The 22,652-nt window shown below is 39.6% G+C and overlaps 1 protein-coding gene across 9 annotated transcripts in view; it reads left to right on the forward strand.

Annotated features, from left to right (window-relative positions):
- Positions 1 to 22,652, forward strand: part of MCTP2 (multiple C2 and transmembrane domain containing 2) — a 161,623-nt gene that overhangs the window by 45,758 nt on the left and 93,213 nt on the right. For 8 of the 9 annotated variants that reach the window (XM_073304233.1, XM_073304239.1, XM_073304237.1 and 5 more), the window contains 4 exons: positions 11,685 to 11,827; positions 12,618 to 12,694; positions 13,475 to 13,586; positions 15,926 to 15,961. In XM_073304233.1, coding sequence (XP_073160334.1) covers positions 11,685 to 11,827; positions 12,618 to 12,694; positions 13,475 to 13,586; positions 15,926 to 15,961 — 368 coding nt within the window. The remainder of the gene's footprint in view (positions 1 to 11,684; positions 11,828 to 12,617; positions 12,695 to 13,474; positions 13,587 to 15,925; positions 15,962 to 22,652) is intronic. The other variant, XM_073304236.1, reaches the window with a different exon arrangement.

Consider the following 22,652-nt stretch of genomic DNA (forward strand, 5'->3'; position numbering starts at 1 on the left):
TAAGGTTTGAAAGAGTTGGCATGGCCTAATTTCAACCAATTTTAGTTTAACATGTTTTATAGTATTCTTGTCCTAAATCCTGGGGAATATAATTTAAGAAGACCACAAACACTTATAAATTTTACATAAAAAGTTATTCGTCAACCTAGATCTATTTTGGTAACATTATTCTTTGATTGCTCACCACTTTAATTTGTTAATTTTTGTTCAAAGATTGTGATCATATTGGGGAAACGTGATTCAAGATGCACAGTATAACAATGTACAAAAATTGCCACTTATTTGGGGGGAGGGGAAACGCTATGATCTTTATTTACAGACTGATCATCCACAAGCTCTTTAAATGGATAAATATGTCATGGACTGTGATAGAGTATATTATAGCTAGACATGAAAAACTGTGTTAATGGTGCCCTCTTGTGGCTATTTTAAATGCTGCAATACACTTCGGGAAGAATGAAATTATAGTACTGGGCACTTCCCTGGAACTCTTCCATGGTGGAACTCCAAAAGCTTTACAAATATTAACTAATTAACCTGCTCAGTCCCTCCAATTGCATTCCACTACTTAAACAGCATCTGCATTCCACTCCATTCCAGAAGTGGCACAGTTAACTGTGTACACAAGTGCTACAGAAAAAGTTAGGGCAAGAAATGAAGAACATGTTAATTGGTCAATACTCCAGGGGACAGATGAAGTTAAGAACAGAAGAACGACCATACTAGGTTAGACCAAAGGTCCATTGAGCCCAGTATCCTGTCTTCTGAAAGTGGCTAATGCCACATGCCTCAGAGGGAATGAACAGAACAGGTAATCATCAAATGATCCATTCCCTGTCCCGTATTCCCAGCTTCTGGCAAACAGAGGCTAGGGACACCATCCCTGACCATCCTGGCTAATAGCCATTGATGGACCTATCCTCCAGGAACTTATCTAGTTCTCTTTTGAACCCTGTTATAGTCTTGACTTTCACAACATCCTCCGGCAAGGAGTTCCACAGATTGACTGTGCGTTGTGTAGAAAAAATACTTTTTTGTTTGTTTTAAACCTGCTGCCTATTATTTTCATATGGTGACCCCTAGTTCTTGTGTTATGAGAAGGAGTAAATAACACTTCCTTATTTACTTTCTCCACACCGTCATGATTTTATAGACCTCTATCATATCCCCCCTTAGTCGTCTCTTTTCCAAGCTGAAAAGTACCAGTCTTCTTAATCGCACCTCATACGGAAGCTGTTCCATACCCCTAATCATTTTTGTTGCACTTTTCTGAATTTTTTCCAATTCCAATATCTCTTTTTTGAGATGGGGCGACCACATCTGCACGCAATATTTAAGATTACTGGTGTTGGTGTGTAGCCAAGATACCAGAGTCAATAAATCTGCTGGTGTTTCTCTCCCCCCCCCCCGCCTCCAATCTCCTCAGAAGGACATCACCTCCAGCATCCCAGGCCTTCCTAACACTACGCTGTGGTTTTTGTCCAAAAGTAACAGAGGAAAGCATGCTGCCTATTCAGTTGCCAGCACTTCTGAACTAGCTGTTCTAATAGAGATTAAAATGAGAGTGCAAGTCTATCCTTGCCCCACCCACAATCACAGAATTGCCACTATTGCCTACCGAATATAGACATTTTTCTTCAGGTGGCTCTTCCCAGACTGGCTGATCATCTTCCCTCCTGCTGGGCTGATGCTGGGAGCTTCAGATGCATTTAATGGATTCACTGCTCCTCACCAGCCATCACACTTCCTCAGAACTCACCAACTATATTCTTAACATCTATTAAGTACTAATTGATGAAACTTGGCTAAATTCATCTCAGGTGTAACTTCACTGCCATCCACAACCTGTGAAATCCACAGTTACATCAGGGGCAAATCTGATTTTCTTCATGATCTTTCACCTGTTTCCTTCATTTTCTCCTCTTCTTTCCTTCTACTGTATACTACTCCCCCAGTCTATTTTTAATTGTTCTCCATTTTCTTCTCGCCCTTCTCTTCATAGCCCTAATTCCAGGGTCTGTTCTCCTTTTTGCTCTGGTTTGTGTTTCTTCCTCATTCCCTCAGGTTCTCTTTTGCTCCCCCTCTTCATCCTTATTCCCCATCCCCTTAATCCTGTGCTCCTCCCCAGTTACTTTCTTTACTCCTTCATTCTCCCTTTTGCTTTCTCTCCCACCTATTCTCTCACTCTTCCATTCCTGACAATCTTGCCTTTTTTCCTTTCCTCCCCGCCCCCACCTTTATACTTGCTGTGTTTGGGTGCAGGGGGAACAGTTTCTCAAATCAGCTGGAATCTGACCCAGCTCTGTATGTACGCTACTGCTTTCTACAAAATGGTTAAGCAGTGGGGGAAAGAAAATAGAGATTAGGGGGTGTGTGTGTGTGCGTGCGTGTGCTTCCTCTCTTTGCTCAACTGCTGCAGGGAGGATGGTTCCCTGGAGAAGGAGGGAAATTTCCATCCACCAGATACTCTGCCTGTGGAGTTCTGCTCAATGTCACTCCCTGCTAACAGTGAGGAGAGGAAGGGCCCAATCTGTTGTTTAATTGATTAATACTCAACTGTCTCCTATGGTTTCCTGTTGGGGACAGGTGGTAGTTTAGTAGTAGCCAATTTAAGAGTGCAGCCGGATTCTGCATAAACCCCCTTGTTATTCACAGACACAAGGATGAAGGTTTTTGGAGTGCTTTTTGCCAGATCTGTAGCCTGGCCTGTGTTAAAGCCTAGAAGTCTATTGACCAAGTACTGACCTTATTTCACCTTATCTAGCCTATGGGACCTACATAGGCTCTCACCACAAGGCAGTTTAGCAGCAGGCCAAATCAGTTTACTTCACCTTACTATGACACGTGCAGGTTGAGTCTATCCTCCCTATAGTAGCTTTATATCCATAAGTTTGTAGTTCTCATAATGAAAGAACTGCATACTGGATTGTGTGCATCTGCACAAGTGTCTGTACTGGATTGAGCCAAACTGTACATTTTTACTGCTGAAAGCATTTGTTAAACATAGGTTTATTCTTTCACGCATTGATGGTTCCCTTTGACTTTCTGGGTATGTTTCAAGTCCTGTCTATTTAACCAGTAGAAGTGCTTTTGTGGCAAAGGGTTTGGTTAATTTTGTGTCTTGGGGAGTTTTTATTATCAGTAGTTGATGTGTTAAATTGTGAGGTGATTGGATGTTTGTGAATGTTTAACTTTGGTATGATAAATTGTAAGAAATCCTCATAAGTGCATTTTGTTAATGAAATATACAAACTTACAAGTAGTGTGGGTGCTGCTGAAAACTGTTCAGGATTCCAGGGTGTTAAGATCATTCCATTACAATTTCCTGGGTTTCAGAAAAGCTTAATGTCTCTTCTCTCTGACCTTCTACATGCTGCTGGACCCGCACATTTCTGTGGACTACTTTTTTTGGTGGTCTCTCTGATCCTTTCATGTCTGATCCCACAGACTTCCAGGTCTGATATTCTTGGAATTAGAAGTGAGTTAATCCCTTTTTGATTTGTTTTACTCTTACAGTCCTTTTTCCAAGTGCTGTGTTATTAAACTGAGCCGTTCTAATGAGACCTGAAATGCTCTGCTCCTTCACAGTGCTGATATGTTGTGACTGTGCATGCTACTGGCCTTCTGAATCATTTTGTGCAACAGTACAATTGTGTCACTTCGCAGTACTGTGATGTCACACGTGCCTTTTCTGTAATGAAGTGGTCTCTTTCTCTCCTGTTATTTGAGGATTCAATTGACAATTGGTAAAGCGTTAAAACATTCAAATATGCTACTATAACAAGAAACGGAAACTCAGCTCTTCTTGGTGAGATTCAGTTTCTATATTGTGGTTAGGGTGAGGCCAGTAGCTGGCTTTGAGCCTTAAGGTATTTTTTGTCCTGAAACTCTGTGTGGTTATGCTGTGTATCATTGCAACTTTTTTCTGTGAAATGATGTACACTGAGTGGCTTAGTCTTTTTCTGGCCATATACTCTAACAAAATCCATCTCTCTCTCTCTCTCTCTCTTCCACACCAGTCTCCAATGAACATACTCTTGATTTTTTTTACACTTCTGCGTCAGTTTTAACATTAACTTTGAGTCTCTTCCTTTCTCTCTCTGGGTTCCTAATAACTTCCTGTTGTTCCGTGGTTTGATCTGTCTTCTTTCATCTCTTTAGAGATAGTGTGTGTGCAGATCTGTTTGTTTGTTTTCCTCACATGCTTCCCCGCTTTTTCCCAAATCCAGGCAGAGCAGGAGAGTATTCACCCCTGCATGAGGTGCTTATTTCTATATTCTTGCATGCCCATCTCATGACTTTGCGGATTGATTGGGATTCACTTGACTAGATCCTTTGAGGTTCACCATTTGGTACAAAGTAAATTTTAAAAAATGAATACCTAAAGCATTTCTATTTAAACTGGGCCATAACTAAAAAATACCGTGATACTTTCACAATGCTCGGATATCCAGTGCCAGGCTATTAATGTGATTACAGATTACCAGACCACAGTGGAAGGGGCTGTTTTTTTAATATGTCGTTGAGCACATTGTCAGCAAATAAGACTATTGTTTAGAATGCAAGTGTTCATAACAGCTAGACTGCATAGTTCACAGTAAATAAGTTATCTGTTAAATGTAGACTCTCTCTGCTTTCATGGTATCTGCAATCAGATCATTAGTTCCTCAGATCTATGATTCAGATTTACTAGGCCACTTTCTAGCCCAATGATTTTGCTTTAAGACTTAATTGTGAACAGTTTGCAAATATCTGGAATTTGAGCCATGTTGGATAGTTATAAGTTTCCAGGTAAATCACCTTGTGTTGTCTCTCTTCCTTGAGTGCTGGAACATGCAACAACTTCCACTATGAGTACTGGGATGCGCCAGCTGCAAATTCGGTTTCTGTAAGTGCTTGTGCATATAACTCTGAAACTTTGCCTCCCACATACACTCATTCCAGTACACACAATCACTTGCATGATCGTGAGAAATGGACATGCAAGGGGAAAGAACATGACCAGAGTGGTTTCATCTAAAAACGAGAACTGTTAATAGAAAATGTTAAGCAGTGTCAATCAAGCTTTGGGAAGAAAAACATAAAATCTCAAACCTATGCTGAATACCGCCTCCAACAATCCATCCTTTATCTTAGGCAACCACATGAAAGCATTCTTAGGTAATGCCTGCATTATGCAGGAGGTCAGACTTGATTGTCTTTTCTGGCCCTAAAGTCTGTGAATTTTTCAATACAATTTTTTTCTCCCTCTAATAAAAAAACCACCTGTGTTAAGTATTTCCTGGGCCTTGGGGTGGTTGCATAAAACAGGTTTCACTGTATTGTAGAAAATATAACTTCCTAATGGGAGTGCTAGGTACCCCAAATGATTAAGACTCTAAATGGAAGGTGCTGTCAAAAATGTATAAAATAACACAATCTGGATGTTATGGAATGATCTTATCATCATTAGAATCCATCCTCCCTTCCTCATGTGATATTGACATGGTTAGGGAGGCATTACACTAATGAAATCAGGTGACTATGCTGCCCTATATGGATTGAGTTGGTGTCAGTCGAGTTCCACGTGGGCAGGAGTCCAAACCATACTAGACACCATCACAGTTGACACTAATTAGCTGGCTTTTTGGCAGTCCCTGCAGAGAGGCCAAGTGCTGAATGGACTTGGTGACTGAATTCCCCTCACATCTCTAGTGGTGGTCCCTTCAATGAAAGATGAGAGTCCCATTACCCAAGTGGGAGTGGGGAATCTTGTGCTTCCATTGTGCCTATTTTGTGTATAATTAGAGGACTTCAGTCTCTGGAGCCCTCAATCCATCATCTTTCGCCAGCTGAGATTTACTTCCACTTTTTAAAGGTTTTCATGACATCCTCCACATTTTTTAATATATTCTCCATGGAAAATTGGCATACACAAAACAAATGAAAAATACAGTTGTGGAATCCTCATGGGAAGGCCATTTAAAAGTTGTTATATGGTGTTTGCGTTAAAAAAAGAAAAAGCTTGTCACGTAAGGCCCTCACATTCCATAAACTTTCTCAGAGATCTGCTCAGTGCAATACATTTTATGCTGCAGTTACAGATGGTTCTAAAAAGAAACCAGCCTGCACAAGCATATGTAGGTGTATGCGCCTTAGAAGCTGAGCAATTCCCTTTGGGAACATACATTTCTTCTCTCCCAGATGCCCTTTGCATTTATCAGAGCAGTCATTGTTTCAGAGAGGTGAGTTGCTATAACTTTCTTGTTGGTTGTTCTCAATGGACAGGTGTCCATATCACAAAATTTGCCACTATAAATAGCTCTGTCTGGGACCTTTGTTAACAATTTTTATAGTAATGTCACAAGAGGACACAGCAGCAGCACCGCGAAGGTCCCAGAGTGCGGCTGTACATCCCAGCTTGCCGTGCAGTAACTTGCTATGTAGCCAAGCCTTTAACTGTGCTCACAGTAGCGCGTTGTGAGTTCAACGTAAGAATGACACTCTCACAACATTGACAACTGATTCTACCCAAAAAACTTTGAAACAAATCAACTTAAAAAACAAAAAGTACATTAATAAAGTTTAATTAACCAAAATTCCTACCCCACACAGAGCTTTTACCCCAAAAGAAGCACCAAAGACTCTATTAATTCTACAAGGAACTTAGTTACTCCTTTTTAGAAGGTGCTCAGAGATTGTGGTGATGGGCAGAGTGTGAAACCCTAAGATAGATTCTATTCCATATAGCTTCTTATACCAGCCTCATCACTAGTACTTGAGCAGCTTCCAGTAGCACATCAAGCAACGTGCGTAACTTGTCATATGTGGTTTGTTCTTTCTCTCATCTTTTCCCCCAGGGGAGAATTGTGTAGTGTTTTGGTTTGGTAAATTTGTGCAGTTTGTGTGCGCACAACGTCTGCGGGAGTGAGGGTGTGTGTGTGTGTGTGTGTGTGTGTGAGTGATGTACAGTCTGAATGCGTTACAAAAGGCAAGTTTAAAGATATGTGCTTTGCACTTGATGCAGAAGGAAGGTTGTTAGGATTGTGATGGTCCTTAGTTCCTGTGGGTGTTCATTCCACAGCCTTGGATTGGCCCAACGTAAAGCTCAGTTTCCTGCATACACAAGCTTTACCCTTATGGTAAATATTGCACCATGCTCTTCATCACTTCCTGGGTGCACTCCCACCATCTATTCTCTTGGTCCTCCTATGGTTTTCTCTACCCACGTCACTAACGAACATGGAAGCTAAGGCACATGTTCTTTTTAATGCCACTTAATGCTTTCTTGCTTCAGAAAAAGACCAGTATTAATTAATTATTGCATCATGGGTTGCTCTGACCTTCTGCAAGACATCTCGCGTGCTGCTTACAAGGTGCATTTTACAAAACATCTCTTGTCTGCCTCCTTGTTTTTTATCAGGTGTCAACTCACATTCTCCTTCCAAAAGCAGTGGCTCATTTCTAAGCTTATATATGTTCCACACACCTCTTCACTGGCAAAGTGTTCTGGTTTAATTTCCTTCATAGTTTACCGGAGGCATTTGCTTCTAAACCATTCTAAACACACACACAGCTTTTCAAGTACACAAGCTTTTTCATTTTTTTTCCTGCTTCCCCCAGTAGATATTTGATTCCATTTTTGTTATTTCTGTATTAGTGTTTGGTTTTTTTTTTCATTTGAAACAAAAATACCAGTGATCCATCTTATAATTTTTTTTGTCATTATTGTAAACAACTGTAGTAATATTATTTCTATGGGTTTGCTGAAAAATTACACTTGATTCTATATGGCTATAAAATAAGTCTGCAAAATATTTTTTAGAAATAAATTCATTTTCTTTTCCATATTAAAATTTGGAATTGAATATCCTAAAACAACAATTAAAATGATCTAGGATACATGCCGTATGGTTTTCTTTGTTTGAGTTCTTAGGATTGTGGCACCGATAGATCTTTGTATTTCTAAATACAGATACTTTTAATTCCTTGCATACCCAGCAAACTGATCTCTAGAAGATGAATATGTGGTTTGAAATAACACCAGGTCTGCTGTTACTTTTTCAAAGTGTGAAACAAGTGTGTAGGGTTAGTAAATAAAGTTGATGTGGCAAATCTCATAATAGCTGCTAGAGGGCAGCAGTAACCATTTAAAAACACTATGAACTCTTTCTGAGGAAACTAAACCCTATCTAGTTACTGTGTGCAGAATACTTTTGTTTGTTTAGGCAACTTCAAGTCCCAGTGAACTTAGTCCACCTATACTGAGTGAATGGCCTTCAGTGTTACGGGATAAGCCGCTTTTCTAGGAAAAAATACTACTCAAAAATAATCTACTAAAAGCATGGTAAAAAAGGTCTTTCATATAGCCCAAAACCTTACTCCTGTTGAAGTCAAAGGCAAAGCTCCTTTTTGACTTCAATAGTGCAGGTCCATAGTGCTTTTGTGCCTGAACTCTTATTGTCTGTTCAGTTTAGAAGATAAACTCCCCCTGCATTTGGAAGTAATCTTATATATATAATATATACACCCCCCCCACATTCACATGCTCACTCACAACTGCAGAAGATAATGAATGACTCTTTAATATGAAAGTTAAGTATATTTAACAATCCATGGGGTTATAAACCCCAAGGAGAAGGAAGAAAGGGTTATATAGTATGCTTTCATCCTGGCCAATGCTGACTAGCACGCACAGTCTGACTAATTACTTTAAATGCAAGCCAGCTGCTTAACGGGTTGTAAAATCCATGGAAGGATCACAGTTTGAAAAAGGAAAAAATGAGAAACTGATTTTAATTAAAAATAAAATGGATATGGTGAAAATTATTTAAAATAACCAATGACATTAAAATAAGTACCCTTCCTTTAATTAAAAAAAAAAGCGCCCCAAAATCTTAGTCACAACAGAATCATTTTTCAGAGGTCACATTTTTTTCCTCTATTTTTATTGGGCTTTTGCTTAAGACTCCAAGAAGCAAATCAGCACGTGTTCATGCTAGCTTTATTTCTAGGTCATTGAGCATTTTTCTGTCATTTTCCAACTTATTGAAAATAAATTTCAAAATCCTGAGCCATGCTCTTCCCCAGTTTGGAAGAGAATTAAGCTAAACTGAATTAAATCCACTTGAATTTTGAACGAGTGTGTCCACACAGGGATTTAATGTGGTTTAACTAATTTAATTTAAATGCACACCTTTAGTTCAGATTAATTCTCCTGTGTCCCCATGGAGACAAGTCCTAAGAAAAAAAGAACCGAGACACTGAAAAAAGGAGACCCCAAAGCTTCATTAGAGCTAAACAAATTAGTTGTGTATTCCTCCCCCACCCTTTCTGAAAAAGGGTTGTGGTTTAGTGTTTTGTTCTGCTCCATTTCTAATCTGATACCATTGCCAGAAAAGATTTTATGTTCTTGCTATTTGGTTCCGTCAGAATAAGTACCATAGAGCTGCATTGTTTGTGAAGCTCCCGATGCAAAGGTTAAAGTCCATCTGTTGGCTGACAGTGAGACGTCATCTCGTCATTTGTCAATCTCAGAGTTGCATTCTTGAGCAGCCGACCCCTTTTTTTCCTGCTTACCTAGTTGAGATGTTACTTTCCTGACAGTAAGACAGTTGTGCTCAGCTAGCAAATCGCAGCATGTTTCTCTTGCGTGCTCTCCCTCAATTATTTTCCGTAACAATTAACACTCTACTAACTTGACACCCTTTTCTTGTTTGGCTTTGTAAATCATCATCCCTTTTTTTATTAATTCCAGACATTAATATTTTGTTTCACGCAAGTGCTGCCATTCACCCATGAAAGAGTTTGAACATTATGTTGCTGTCAAGATACCTAGGGATTACCCAGTATGCCTTGCCTTAGTAAGTGACACCACTGGGCCTGCTTTTGAGATGTTTATTTTGAGAGTAAGCTGACAAGCATGAAGGCTTGATCCCAGAGTGGCAATCTTATTTAATTAAAGGCCTCTTTTTATTATAGATTTTTCCCACTGTGTTTATATATATATATATAAATGTGGTGTGTATGTATCAGAATGATTGTTAAAGCCCGATTCACTTGAACAGTGCTGTTATACAGTAAAGAGGGGTGTATGGGGAAGGACTGGTCATTCAAAGTAAGGTCATTCAGCAGTCTTGATACATTTCTGTGTAATAATGCAATCAGAACACTTGCTTAGCTATGGAGCTTGTGTTTCCTAGTGTAAGAGGCTGGTTATGTGTTGTTTTTTATTCCTGCAGAATCTAGATTTTTGGTTGTTTGCTTTCTTAATTTTATTTTTTAAAGGTTCCCTTCACTCAAAGTTTCTTTTCTATTTAAGAAACAGATGAGTTATAGCTGTAGACCACCTGCTTCCATTGCTCTATTCATGTTTCCATTCCATCAGTTCCTTCCCTTGTCTAATCTTGATACTACCTCGTTGGTGTAGTGAATAGTTGGGGGGTTTGGTTTGGTTTGGTTTGTTTATTTATAATGCAGGCTGCTTCTGCTTATCCAATACATGAAGGCAGTCACGCTCTTTTTTTTCCCCCCCCCCTTCCAGGAGAGGGGAATTGGAATATTCAAGATAGATAGGGGTATTTGGTGTAGCCTTTTGTTAATTTATCTAATTTCCTAACTAATGCATCCTCTGAAGGTTGTTGGGCATATTTTATGTTGGGTATTATTATTTAGTGGATTATCTGTGTGGTCCTTTCTGTGCAAAGTGCATGCTTTTGTTCAATATTTCTTTTCTACCTGTGTACTTAGGAAGTGTGTGTGTGTATGTATGTATGTATATGTATGTGTGTATATATATATATATATATATATATTTCTAATTATAGCTAAGGGCATGATCTAAACTCACCGAAGGCAATGGAAAAACTCCCATTGACTTCAGAGGGTTTTGAGGCTGACCCTAACTGTGGGTCTCTTGGAGGAGCAGGAAAACAAATTTCCTTTTAGCCCCTGTGCAACATTGTCTGTCCCTCCCTCTCCCTGCCAAAACTAATAATATATATATATAATTCTGCTATCGCTGTGTAAGAAAAGAGTTTTCTGCAGGTTGTATTTGAAAATAGATTAATTGGGGGATATTTTGTCTTTCATCAAAATGTTTTCATACTACTTATTAAGCCACCCCTTATGAAGAAGATCTACAGAACTGAATAGGGTTCTATAAAAAATAATTCTAAAATCCTATAGAAATTAGTAATGAATAAGAGCCCTCCTATGTAGGTCTTCTGAATGAGTCTATATAGAATTTTTTAGCAGCTATACAATTCTCTATTACATTGTGTTGGTTAGTTTCAAAAACGTGCCAAACGTAGTTATATTCATATTGAATCCTGTAAGATTTTCTGTAAGTGATTTTGATAAAAATCTGCAGGCCTTTTTGTGTATCCCATTTTATTTGTGATTCTGTGTTTTTGTTTGTCTGTATGTTATATAGATTCATCCTTGCTTTTGTTTGCTACTTCCTGCAAAAAAAAAAAAAAAAAAAAAAGAGAAAAGAATAACCAAGGTTCTTCCAATATGACATGGCAGAGAACACAAGCACAATGTAGAATTCTTTTTTTCCCTTCTCCCCATCAAATAACTTTTTAGCCATGTTCAGCAGAATCCCTGAGCTTTTTCTCCTCCATTATTTGTTTGTTTTTTTGTGGTTGGTAGTGTTGGAAAGTTTTCCAGACTAATCCCATTTGTGTTATTGTTTATAATAGGTACAAGTGATCCATATGTGAAATTTAAATTGAATGGAAAAACTCTATACAAAAGTAAGGTAATCTACAAAAACCTAAATCCAGTTTGGGATGAAACTGTTGTGTTGCCAATACGGACTCTTGATCAGAAGCTCCGGGTCAAGGTAAATTTTTGGTGTAGGGTACTGAAACATTGGTAAAAGCTCCTCTGAACCAATTGCGCGCCCTCGCTCTCACTCTGTATTTATTCAATTTGATGGTTTGACACAGAGAACGTGTATTCAAAACACAATTAGGATCCAATGTTTTCTAAGCTTTATATTCAAATGCACATGGATCTTTGCCACATTTTACTTGGATGTTGTGTTTTCAGTGTGTGAATGTCCCAAATCAAAATAATCTGTTTGACTGGAGGTGTTTAAACCTACTGTGCCAAACTCTGCCCTCAATTGCATCTGTGCAACTCAGTGAAATCAGTGGGGTTTACCTGAAATAATTTAAGAGTGGAATATGGTGAACTGAGTTGAGTAGAATTATTACCTGTGAGGTAGTGGTGACAAGCAGCAAAGCTCTTTCTCGTTATGAGGTAACTTTATAGTTAACAGAACTGCAAGCTACCAGTTGTAAGCACTAATTGCTAAAACATCTGTAGTTAAAAAACTGCCTGGTTGTGTACAGTATTCGATTGTACTATACTACCAGATATATAGGAATGGTCCCAATCCATTGTTGCACATATGACTCTGTTCACCATATATCAAGAAGGTATTTCAAAATGCTGTTAAAGTAGTCAATTAAAAATCTACATTAAAGAACGGAAATGGAGAATTTCCTAGAAACATCTAGGCTTTGATTCCCAAAATATGGGATGAAACTCAAAATGTCAGTTCTTTTTTCTGATGTGGCAAAACTGGCTTAGGATGTAAAAATAATATGCATTTATTTTGTTACCAGGTATATGATCGAGATTTAGCCTCCTCTGACTTCATGGGATCTGCATTTGTGGTGCTCAGCAACCTTGAGCTCAACAGGTACTATATGAATTTATTAAAATGTGTTACTGTGGTTTAGTTTGGAAATGATCTCAACACTTTTACAGCAGCTTAATCTTTTATCTGTGGGTTGTCCGTCTGACTGTAGAGCTGGGAGACCGGAATTCATGTTTTATTCCTGGCTCTTATACTGACTTACTGATATCTTGAACAAGTGCATTTTCTTGCATTATGGGCCCCATGGCTGTACTATCTGAGTGCCTCACAAACATTAGTGAATTTATTTCCACAACACCTCTGTGAGGTAGGGAAATATTATCATCTCCATTTTCAGAAAGGGAACTAAGGCAGAGAGAGAGATGAAATGGTTTGTCCAAGGTGATGCAGGAAGTCTGCATCAGGTCTAGGAACTGAACACAGATCTAAGAAGTCAAAGTCCAGTCTTTAACTGTCAGACAACTCAGCTGGACAAGTCATTGTCCATATCCTTTCCTGTAAAATGGGGATCACATTGATCAGTTTTCTGCCTGTCTGAAGGTGGTGGGTTATCAGTATTAATTAATTGCTATGGAAATACAAGGTATTACTTAAAATCGCTGTGCTCAACTTTGTATGTTTTGTGGAAGCTGTGAGGGGGAATATATGCCACAAGGAAATACGCTAGATTGTACATTTTAATGTTTAGACTCAATTTTGAAAACTTCAAAATATGCTAAATATCAGCCATAAAAAACCGAATTTGCACAATTCAGTGCGACCTTTAATAATGAACCAGAAAGTAAAATGGAGCCTACAGATGCATTTCTTTTCTGCTTGCAGAACTACTGAACAGATTTTAAAATTGGAAGATACAAACAGTATAGAAGATGACATGGGAGAGATTGTGTTAAACTTGAATCTAACAGTCAAGCAAGGAGACTTCAAGAGAACTGTAAGTGGTTTAGGAAATCAAATTTATAGCTAGAATGCACAAAAAAAGAAAGCTTCCCGAATCTGATTTACTCTGTACTGGGAAATGCCACCTTTATTTTCATCCTGAGACTCAGCATAGAAAACTAGATAGTTCACGATTTAAAAATCAACCACATTGGACTGGATAAAAGTTGATTATGCTTCTGTAGCCAAGTGCTTCTGTTCTGTGTCTTTAAAGGGTGAGCCCACGGATAGCAAGTCTCCATATAGTTCAATGAGTGGTAGGTCTGTGCATGTGTGTGAGATCTCTAAAAGTGTATGCCCTACAGCTGCAGGACTGTTCTTTCAGGACATGCCATTTTCTCACTCTAAGCAAGAGGTTTAGATTTTATGAATTTTTAAAAAGGTGTTAAACCTCCAATTAGATGTGATCTTTTTTTTTCATACCAGTGAAATATATATATATCAGTGTGAAATGTTAAAGCAAGGATTTACTATTAAGACTAGGTTGTGCCAGCCCTGCATTAGTGCACATTGCTGAGAGGAGAGAAATGGATACAAGGAGCTATGTTTCAGAGTGGTAGCCATGTTAATCTGTATCACCAAAAGCAATGAGGAGTCCTTGTGGCACCTTAGACTGCCAAATTTATTTTGGCATAAGCTTTCGTGAGAACAGGCCAGGCACAGCCTTAAACCTCACCAGATTCTTCAGTGAGCTTTGGATCAGGCTCCTATTGCAGAAGTGCCGTGGGACTCCAGTGTTGAAAGTGGTGATAGAAACCCAGAAGGAGCTGGGCGGAGGCTGCAGCATGTGATTAAAAGGAATAAGGGCTTTCAGGATCAGGGTTTGTGTGACTTTTTTTTTTTTTTCTTACATATCACCATTTGTGTTTCACACAAAACATGGACCATGCCTAAATCTGTAACTTCGTCTTGCAGTCATTTAGAGAACAGGTTGACAGTGAGAAAAGCCCCAAAGTATATAATTTGAATAGATCCAATTTTCAAGCAAGTCCAATTTTAAATATGTAACTAAGAAGTGTTGCAGGTAAAAAAAAAAATGAGAAGGGTTTCTGTGAATATTAATTATAACAGTTTTAATTTTTCAGAATCCAATGTGAACGCTGCAGTCTACTGTAGACTGTTAAACTAGACACTTGGGAATTCATAGTAGGTATGGGATATTTATGAAAGTGAGAATGTTACCAAAAGACGGATTGGGGCAGAGAATATAGGAAATAGACTTCACAAGAGAGGTGTGCCTTTCATTATTGTTTCTTCCTAGTAGCTGCCTGGTTTTTAAGAGTTGTTAGTTTATTAGGTAATTTAATAGTGTGTTGTTGGAAAGTTTTTGATATTTCTCCCTCTGCATATAATTATTTAAAAATGTCAACAACAACCAAATAATAAAAAAAATTCCAGAACACTTATTTGTGTTGTGCTGATCTCACCTAGCATATATATGCTGTAAGAAAGTAGCTTTTCATATACAAATAGGGTGGGAATGAATTGCCTGATCTTAAAAGTAAGAAAGCAAGAAATGTTGCGAGCATGACCGTTAATGTTCTGACCTTTCCTTAGTCATTAATGAGACTCTCTCTCTATGTCAAAGTCCTCTAATAAACCCTGACCACTTCCCTTGAAATTTTGGCTGTTCTTACTAGTGTAAGCCCTTTTGGCTGGGATGTCAACTCCCCCATTAATTTAGTGTGCAAGGCATGGGATGGCATTCAGGTCACTGTGTGCAGAAAGGGGCGAGACAGGTGCACTGTCCACGTGAGAGCTGCTGGAGGCATTTGTTCTTACTTGGGGAACAGTTCCTCTGGCAACATTAAGGGGATGTGGGTCAGAGTGGACCTGGGGATTCTGGGATAAGAGAGGGTACAGCGTTAGTTCTGGGCAGCAGCCTTGGGGATGCCTGGGTGTATGGTTAATATTCAGAGTCAGAGCAGATGCCTAAAGAGCAAAATGGTCTTGTCCATGTTATGCACTCAACAGCAAGCTGTTCCCCCCTCCCTCCCCCGGGCCTTTAAATTAGCTTAGTAGGATCAAATGGCACCAAAAGTTTGAGCCATGTGTCTTACTAATGGCTCAGGGTCTCTTCGACTTTTTATTCTTGATGCTTTATTTCCTTTTATTTCTGGTGCAATGCAGGTGTTCTGTTTTCTTCCTTGTTATGATCTGTGAGGGAGGTAGTTTAGTTGAATGCAGTAATAGAGCCAACTCTGTGCTAGTAATATGCCTTCCTTAACACAGTTTTATAAACCAGTGTTCAGATTATTTGACTGACCACTTTACCTGTTTTCCTCCCTTTGCTTTTGGATTCTCTCTGTTGCAATTGTGGGAACGCATGAATAGAGGTGGTCAAATCGGAAGAAACAAACTTCATCCAAGGTAACCTATATCCCTTTTCTCTTTAAATCTCTTGTTCCCTTTCTCCCACAAGAAATATCATCATCTTATGTAGCATCTCTATTACTGGAGGTTTGCAAACATGCTAGCGCCTTTCGTACGCTCCTCCGGTATTCTCTTTGTGGGTGAACAGTCCTTTTGAACAACCCAGGATTCCACACCATCCATCCAAGATGGTTTTCTGTAACTAGTTGAAAACTCTTGGCACAGGTGCAGACTGTCAGGCCCTCTGGGCAGTGATTCTCATTCCTTTCTCAGTCTGACTGTTGAGTGGGAAATGTTGGACCTCTAGTTGTTTGTATTATAGTAGCAACTGGAGACTCCCAGTGTGCTTGGGTGCCCATTGTACAGACACATTGTAAGAGACCGTCCCTAACTGGAAGAGCTTACAGGGTAAATTGACAAGGAGGAGGAAACAGAGAGATGAAGGGACTTGCCCAAGGTCACACAGCAGAATGGTGGCATAGCTGGGAATATAAATCCAGGTCTCCTGATTCTCAGCCCTGGTCTACACTTGGGGTGGGGGTCGACCTAAGATACGCAACTTCAGCTATGCATCTTAAGTTGACTTACCTGGCCGTGAGGACGGTGGCGAGTCGATGGCTGCCGCTCCCCCATCAATTCTGCTTCCACCTCTTGTGAACTGGAGTTCTGGAGTCTATGGGGAGTGTGTTCGGGGATCGATTTATCACGTCTAGATGAGACTCGATAAATAGATCTCCGATAGATCGATCACTACCCACCAATCCGGCGGGTAGTGAAGACCTGCTCTCAGTCCAGTGTCCTCTATATTGTACCATGCTGTCTCTGTTCCTGAGCAGAGATTTCCTCAGATCCTTCTGTTGAGGGTTTCCCCTGATGGAATGAACAGGTCTTTTGGCTGCTAGAAATAGAATGGTGCCATCAAGATGTTCATGTACCATTACTGAGTATGCACATGAACGTCTTCCCTTTGGGCCATTTTTTTTTGCACCCACTTATTGCATCATGCTTATATTGGATTTTAAAGCTGTTCAAGAAAGGGACTGGCTTTATATTTGTTCTGTAAAGCACCCAAAATGCTTCTGGGTAGATGATGAAGATAGTAACTTGAGACATCAGCATCAGATCCTGTATTTCGGGAGATTACAATGTAATTTTAGAAAAATAATTTGGCTCTTCTAAGAACACCTAACATCTGAGGAGTTTCCTCATAAAGCTGTTTGTGCCTATATGAAATTAATAATTACTCTCCCTTTCAGCACATTGTAGATAGGGACCCCCACTCAGGTATAATGCATCCAAAAATACTTCTGTAAAGAGGACATGTAATGTACATTCCTGGGCACAGGTCTGCAGCTATTTTGGCTTAACCAAACAGTTCCAGGGATAATGCTGGCCCTCTACAGCTATATTCATACTGCAGAGATACAGCCAGAAATTGCTAAATGGAATATGACAAAGTGATGGAATAATTGAAGAGCTCAGCAGTTTAGTTTTTAACTAAAGCTCTTGAAATTACTAGTGCCCACACTCGATCAAATGTGGCTTGATCTCTCTTTCTGCCATGTGTGCGTGCACACAGCTGTCTCTCGAATCTCGCTGGCTTGGAGTCACAGGACAGGGAGCCAGATATTCCAACTCTAGTCCTTTCGGTCCAAAACAGCCAAAGTTCTGTCTTGCTTTTTTTTCTTTGTTGTACATTATCTCTCTGTATTTTAAACACTTGATTTGAAATAACGGAGATAAAGCTTTAATTCACGTTGGCAGGTCATTCAGTTCCCCGGGCTCCAGTTAACATCTTAACATCGTTTTAAATAAAATTAAGAGATGCCAAAGCATGATATTGGATTAGTGGATGCAAGATTATTGTTGAAAGAAAAAATAGCTGCAACCCTTTGCTCTATTCAGTTATAGCCACTAGAGGGTAAGAGAGCTTCAGTTCTTCAGAGAGAAGACATAGTTCATGCTCGAGTGTGATCTCGTAAGAAAAGCTTCTGTGGCCATCCAAGGCAGTAAAGAATTTCCCAGAATGTGCTGGAAAAAATCTGACAAAGCAGTATTTCCTAGTTTATTGATTCTGCTACTGCATTAAAACATTAGTACTGTCCATCAATAACCACCTTTAGTTAGGAAACTCTGGTCTGTGGAAACAGTACTGGCAGTTTGTGGCAGAACATAAAGGCTAGAAAGAAAAATTGTGAGCATGGGGAATATAGATGTCTAGGGAAGGCATGAGAGGTTATGGAACAATGGCCAGAGGAGTGTGATGGGGTAGAAGAAATGCAGACAGACTGGATAAAGATACCAGAAATATGGGGGGGGGGAACATTATATAATAGATACACAAACTCAGCACTGTTGTTTTGGCTATTACCCTTTGGTGGTTGTTCAAGGAGGAAAAACTCCATATTCAATCCATTTGTGCAACTCGGTTCCCGATAAATCTGCATTGCACTGATTAAATTAAATGTGTCTCAGAAATCTACATCTCTAACGTGATCAGGAAAGCAAATGTTTTATATTAGGGGTAGCTTAACTTCTTCTCAAGCTGAATGAAAGTGGGATTTTACTGAAATTTTCAGATCCTGTTATGTAGTGTTTTCATATGTGGGTAGAGAAAAAAACAAGTTACATTTTTCAGTCTTTGATTTCTCAACTCTCTATCTGAGACAATTATAGCTTATAACTGGATCTGATCCCCTAAGTTTTATCTTAGACTGGATAGCAGATACCAGTGTCACAAATGAATCTTCTTATTATTTTAGTCACCAGTCCATCTTGCAGGGACTCAGTAATATCCCAAAAGGAGCAGTGACTCCACACTGGTACCAATAACTGTTGCAGTCCCATGTGCAGAGTGGAAAAAATATAAGTTAAACCTGTTGTTACCTTTTTAAGTACTCTTTTTATTTACTGTCCTTCCAACTCCCTATCTTCTTTAAAAAAAAAAAAAAAAAAAAAAAGAGAGAGAGAAGCAAATATAACTTTTTAATACAGAAAATAGAACACAATAAAAATAATGCAAGCATTGGCTATAGGTAGGCTGCAGAGATGATTTCAGCTACTGAATATTGCATATGAAATCAGTGTGCAACAGGTATCGAACTGGGTGGCTTGTATATTTGTCAGCATATATTTATCACTGCTTTTAGAGGGGGGGTGTCATATAAAGTAAGTTATTTGGGCATGATTACATCCCCAAAGGTAGCAAGATATGTGCGTCAGAGCCCCTTGCTTAGGATGCAAGTGTGGGATAGCATTGTTTTTGATACAGCTAACTTCAGAGTGTAATTTGCTGCTTTGCTCATCAAATGTACATGGTGCTGCAGAAGGAAGCATGGTCCCTTTGGTTTTATTAAGTATTTGCCGTACTCTATCCATCTGTAAGAAAAACAAGATGAAGTGCCCCTTTCCCTTCCTCTTTTCCCAGGCTGCTTAGCCTATAGTGTTCCCCTATGCCCCAAAATATCTCTGTCTGATGCTTAGTAGCCTTGTTTCTCCCAGGTGGCTAGACTCTTGCACCGAGGGCGTCCTGCATGTTATTTCCATTCTTTGTACAGATGAATAACCTTTAAGTGTTGAACATCTAGGAAGCAAACAAATGGGTTTGCTTGGGGGGTGGAGGGGATTGACCTGCAGCAGTTTATTCCCAAAACAAGTGATTCAATTGCCACCTTGATATCTAAAGCTGATTGAATAAATTGGCTGAAAGGATGACTCTGGACTGAAGTACTCCCACTCCTCTTATCACAGGGGATAATCCTTCACCCTCCTTTTCATGTGTGTGTTTGCCTGCCTCATTGTATTTGGCTCTCTATAACAATACCCTTTGGGCAGTGGTGCCTCTGTGATCCTTGAACGTTTCACAGAGCCATAGAACTCAGTTGCCAAAGGGTCATGTGCCATCACGGCAATCTCACGTCAGTTCAATTGCCTTTCTCGTCCTCCTCTCCTCTTTCCCAGAGGGAAACTGCCTCTGCATAACCGTTTCCCTGTCTAATGAGTAGAGGTCCAGAAACTTGTTTGTTTTTTTTTATTTTACAAATTACAGTGGTTCCAATTTCTACTTTGACCTATTCACAGGAATTTGAACACTTTCTGTTGTCCTGTCTCATCCTTTTAAGTACAGGAGGCGTAAGACGGGTTCATTTTACGCTTGTCCACCTCACTGTATAATTTAAATAAATGTATGATGGTTTCTTTTTTATTGCTCACCAGCATACAGAAAGGCTTTGACCTTTCCCCACAAGCACAGTGCCCTGTCTGGGGAGGCAGTGTAACCTACTAGTGATTGGAGGAGCGTCTAGAAGTGAGGGCGCCTGAGTTGTGTTCCTTACCAGCTCTGCCACTGATTTGCTGTGAGTTTGGGAGCACGTCCCTTAGTTTCTCTCTACCCATCTATAAAGTGGAGATAATACTTTCCGACCCAATGGGGATGATGCAAGGTTTAATTAATTGACACTGTGTAAATCACTTAGAAATGCTTAGGCGACAAGCATGAGAAAAGAATTAGAATGAAATAATTTGATTTAAAAATGAATAATAAAATATCTGCCCCTTCTTACCTTGGGTGACATTCGCCTCAGTGCAAACTGTCCTCTCCTACACTTTAAACCCATGGAAATGATCCACGGTCTGATCCAAACGCTCCCACAGAGGAGTAGACCCCATGTGCCAGCCACCTGCATTGTGGTAGGTAGAGCAGCTTCCTGAGAGCTATTGTTCCCACCCCCGGAGATGCAGAACTGGAACAGGCCAAGAAGCAGATTTTGACTGTTCAAGCCTCCTACTCTTACTCAGGGCTGGTGGCAAAGCAAACATTTAGTCCTTATGAAGTCATGCAAGGGGTCTTATGTGGCCCTTTGCCCTCTATTGAATGTTGCCCTGAGGACTTACATACTGGTTAGGAGGACCATAGACCTGGATTGCTACCATAAAACACTGGACTGATCAAAACCAGAAGGATCCCTATGAGAGGACTCACCAAATTTGATTTTAAAATTATGTGATGATAACTTTCTTTGTTGCTGAGCCTGGAGACTCTAGCTAAGTGGAGATTTCAGTTTAAAACAAAATGTACTGTGGATAATAAAGTTACTCTGTCTGTTTTTTGTGAACTAGCTTCAAAAACCTCTTCCTCCTCCAAGGAAGGGAGGGAAAATCCTTGGACCTAAAGCAGCAAGTACATCACATCAAACATGACTGTGTTAAATACTAAAATGTTCAAAGTACGACTGAGATAGATAAAGGCTTTGATGGGAAGTGGATATTTCCCAGGGACATTACAAGCAATAATCCAGATGTTATGGTGTAATGCAACGAGTGTCCATGGATAGATTGGGAGCTCAAGCCAAGCAGCGCCTGCTGTAGGCCTTAGCCCTCCACTCCCATGCTGTTCTGCCATATGGAAGCAATCTCTAGGCCCCTTTAATAGCCAGCTTTGGATTCCATTTTCACAGGGCTCGTAGAGCTAAGTGGAGCTGTTTTATGGACAAGTTAGATAGAAGCCTTTCCAAGATAAACATCCAATTCAAAATTAGGACATACCAAGCCACAAAATTATTTTAGGGCATATTTCATGGAAGCACTGCCATTTTTCTTAAGCAATTGCCAGACTGTAGGATGCCCTTTGATCCCTTGTGGACATTACTCCCTTTTTTATAAAAAGGATTTTGAAATAGTTGCAGTGTTTAGGGAGGAATATATCTGCCGGGACTTTGAAGTATGTCCATGGGAACAGTCATGCTTTAGCTTTTTGGCCTACAAGATGAACTTAAAAAAAAAATTGCACTGCAGCTGGATTTATGAATCAAAATCTCATTTTCTTTTTAAAGGTAGGAATTTGCATCCAGTGTGCCAGGAAAGCCAAACAGTGTGTTTTAAATAGAAGTATATTAATATGCATGTGGGATTCAAACATTTGGGTATTTTAACCAGTAAAAAGGAAGTTAAAACTTGTGTATGTGCCTCCCATGATTTAAGAATTTTGTTTCTGGATAATTCTTCATTAAAATGTTGTTCCCAGGCCTGAAGTGCTCTTGAAATCTTTTTATTTAGTAACACCATATCTTACTTGTTTTTAAAGCTAAAGTGTTCTGTTTTCATGTGACTAGTGAAATCTCCTCCTCCCTTTTGGACTCACCAGTCTGTCATGATTGAAGCACAGAAGCATGGCATGTTAAAAATTGTTGCATGGCAACCAAATATGGCATGACTTACAGTGAGAAGAAGGGTATAGCCTTAAGTTTCCAGATCTCTCTGCTACTCCCGCCTGAAAAAGGTCCATTTACTCATTTCCACTTCCCATAAAATATTGCCAGTGCTATACTGTTATGTGCCATTACATGATGAAATCAGAAAGTTAATAAATATGTTGTAATTGCCATATAACCACCAGATAAAAGTCGTCATGTTTCAGCGGGCATCAGTATTTTTGATTCACAAGCTCAAATTCTGGTAACATAAACACTAAAGACTAGTAAACAAAGACCAAGAGGTGCAGAATGGGAAAGAAAGGTGGTCTGGTGGTTAGTTGGAGCACCAACTTGGGAATCAGGAAATTCATGGTCAATTCCCATCCCTGACACACTTCCTGTGTGACCTTGGGCAAATCACTTAGTGTGTCTGTGTCTCAGCTCTCCAGCTATAAAAAGGGGGGTAGCTGTACTTCTGCACTTCCACAGATGATGTG

Source organism: Lepidochelys kempii, chromosome 10, assembly GCF_965140265.1.
Source record: "Lepidochelys kempii isolate rLepKem1 chromosome 10, rLepKem1.hap2, whole genome shotgun sequence".
Classification (NCBI taxonomy): Eukaryota; Metazoa; Chordata; order Testudines; family Cheloniidae; genus Lepidochelys; species Lepidochelys kempii.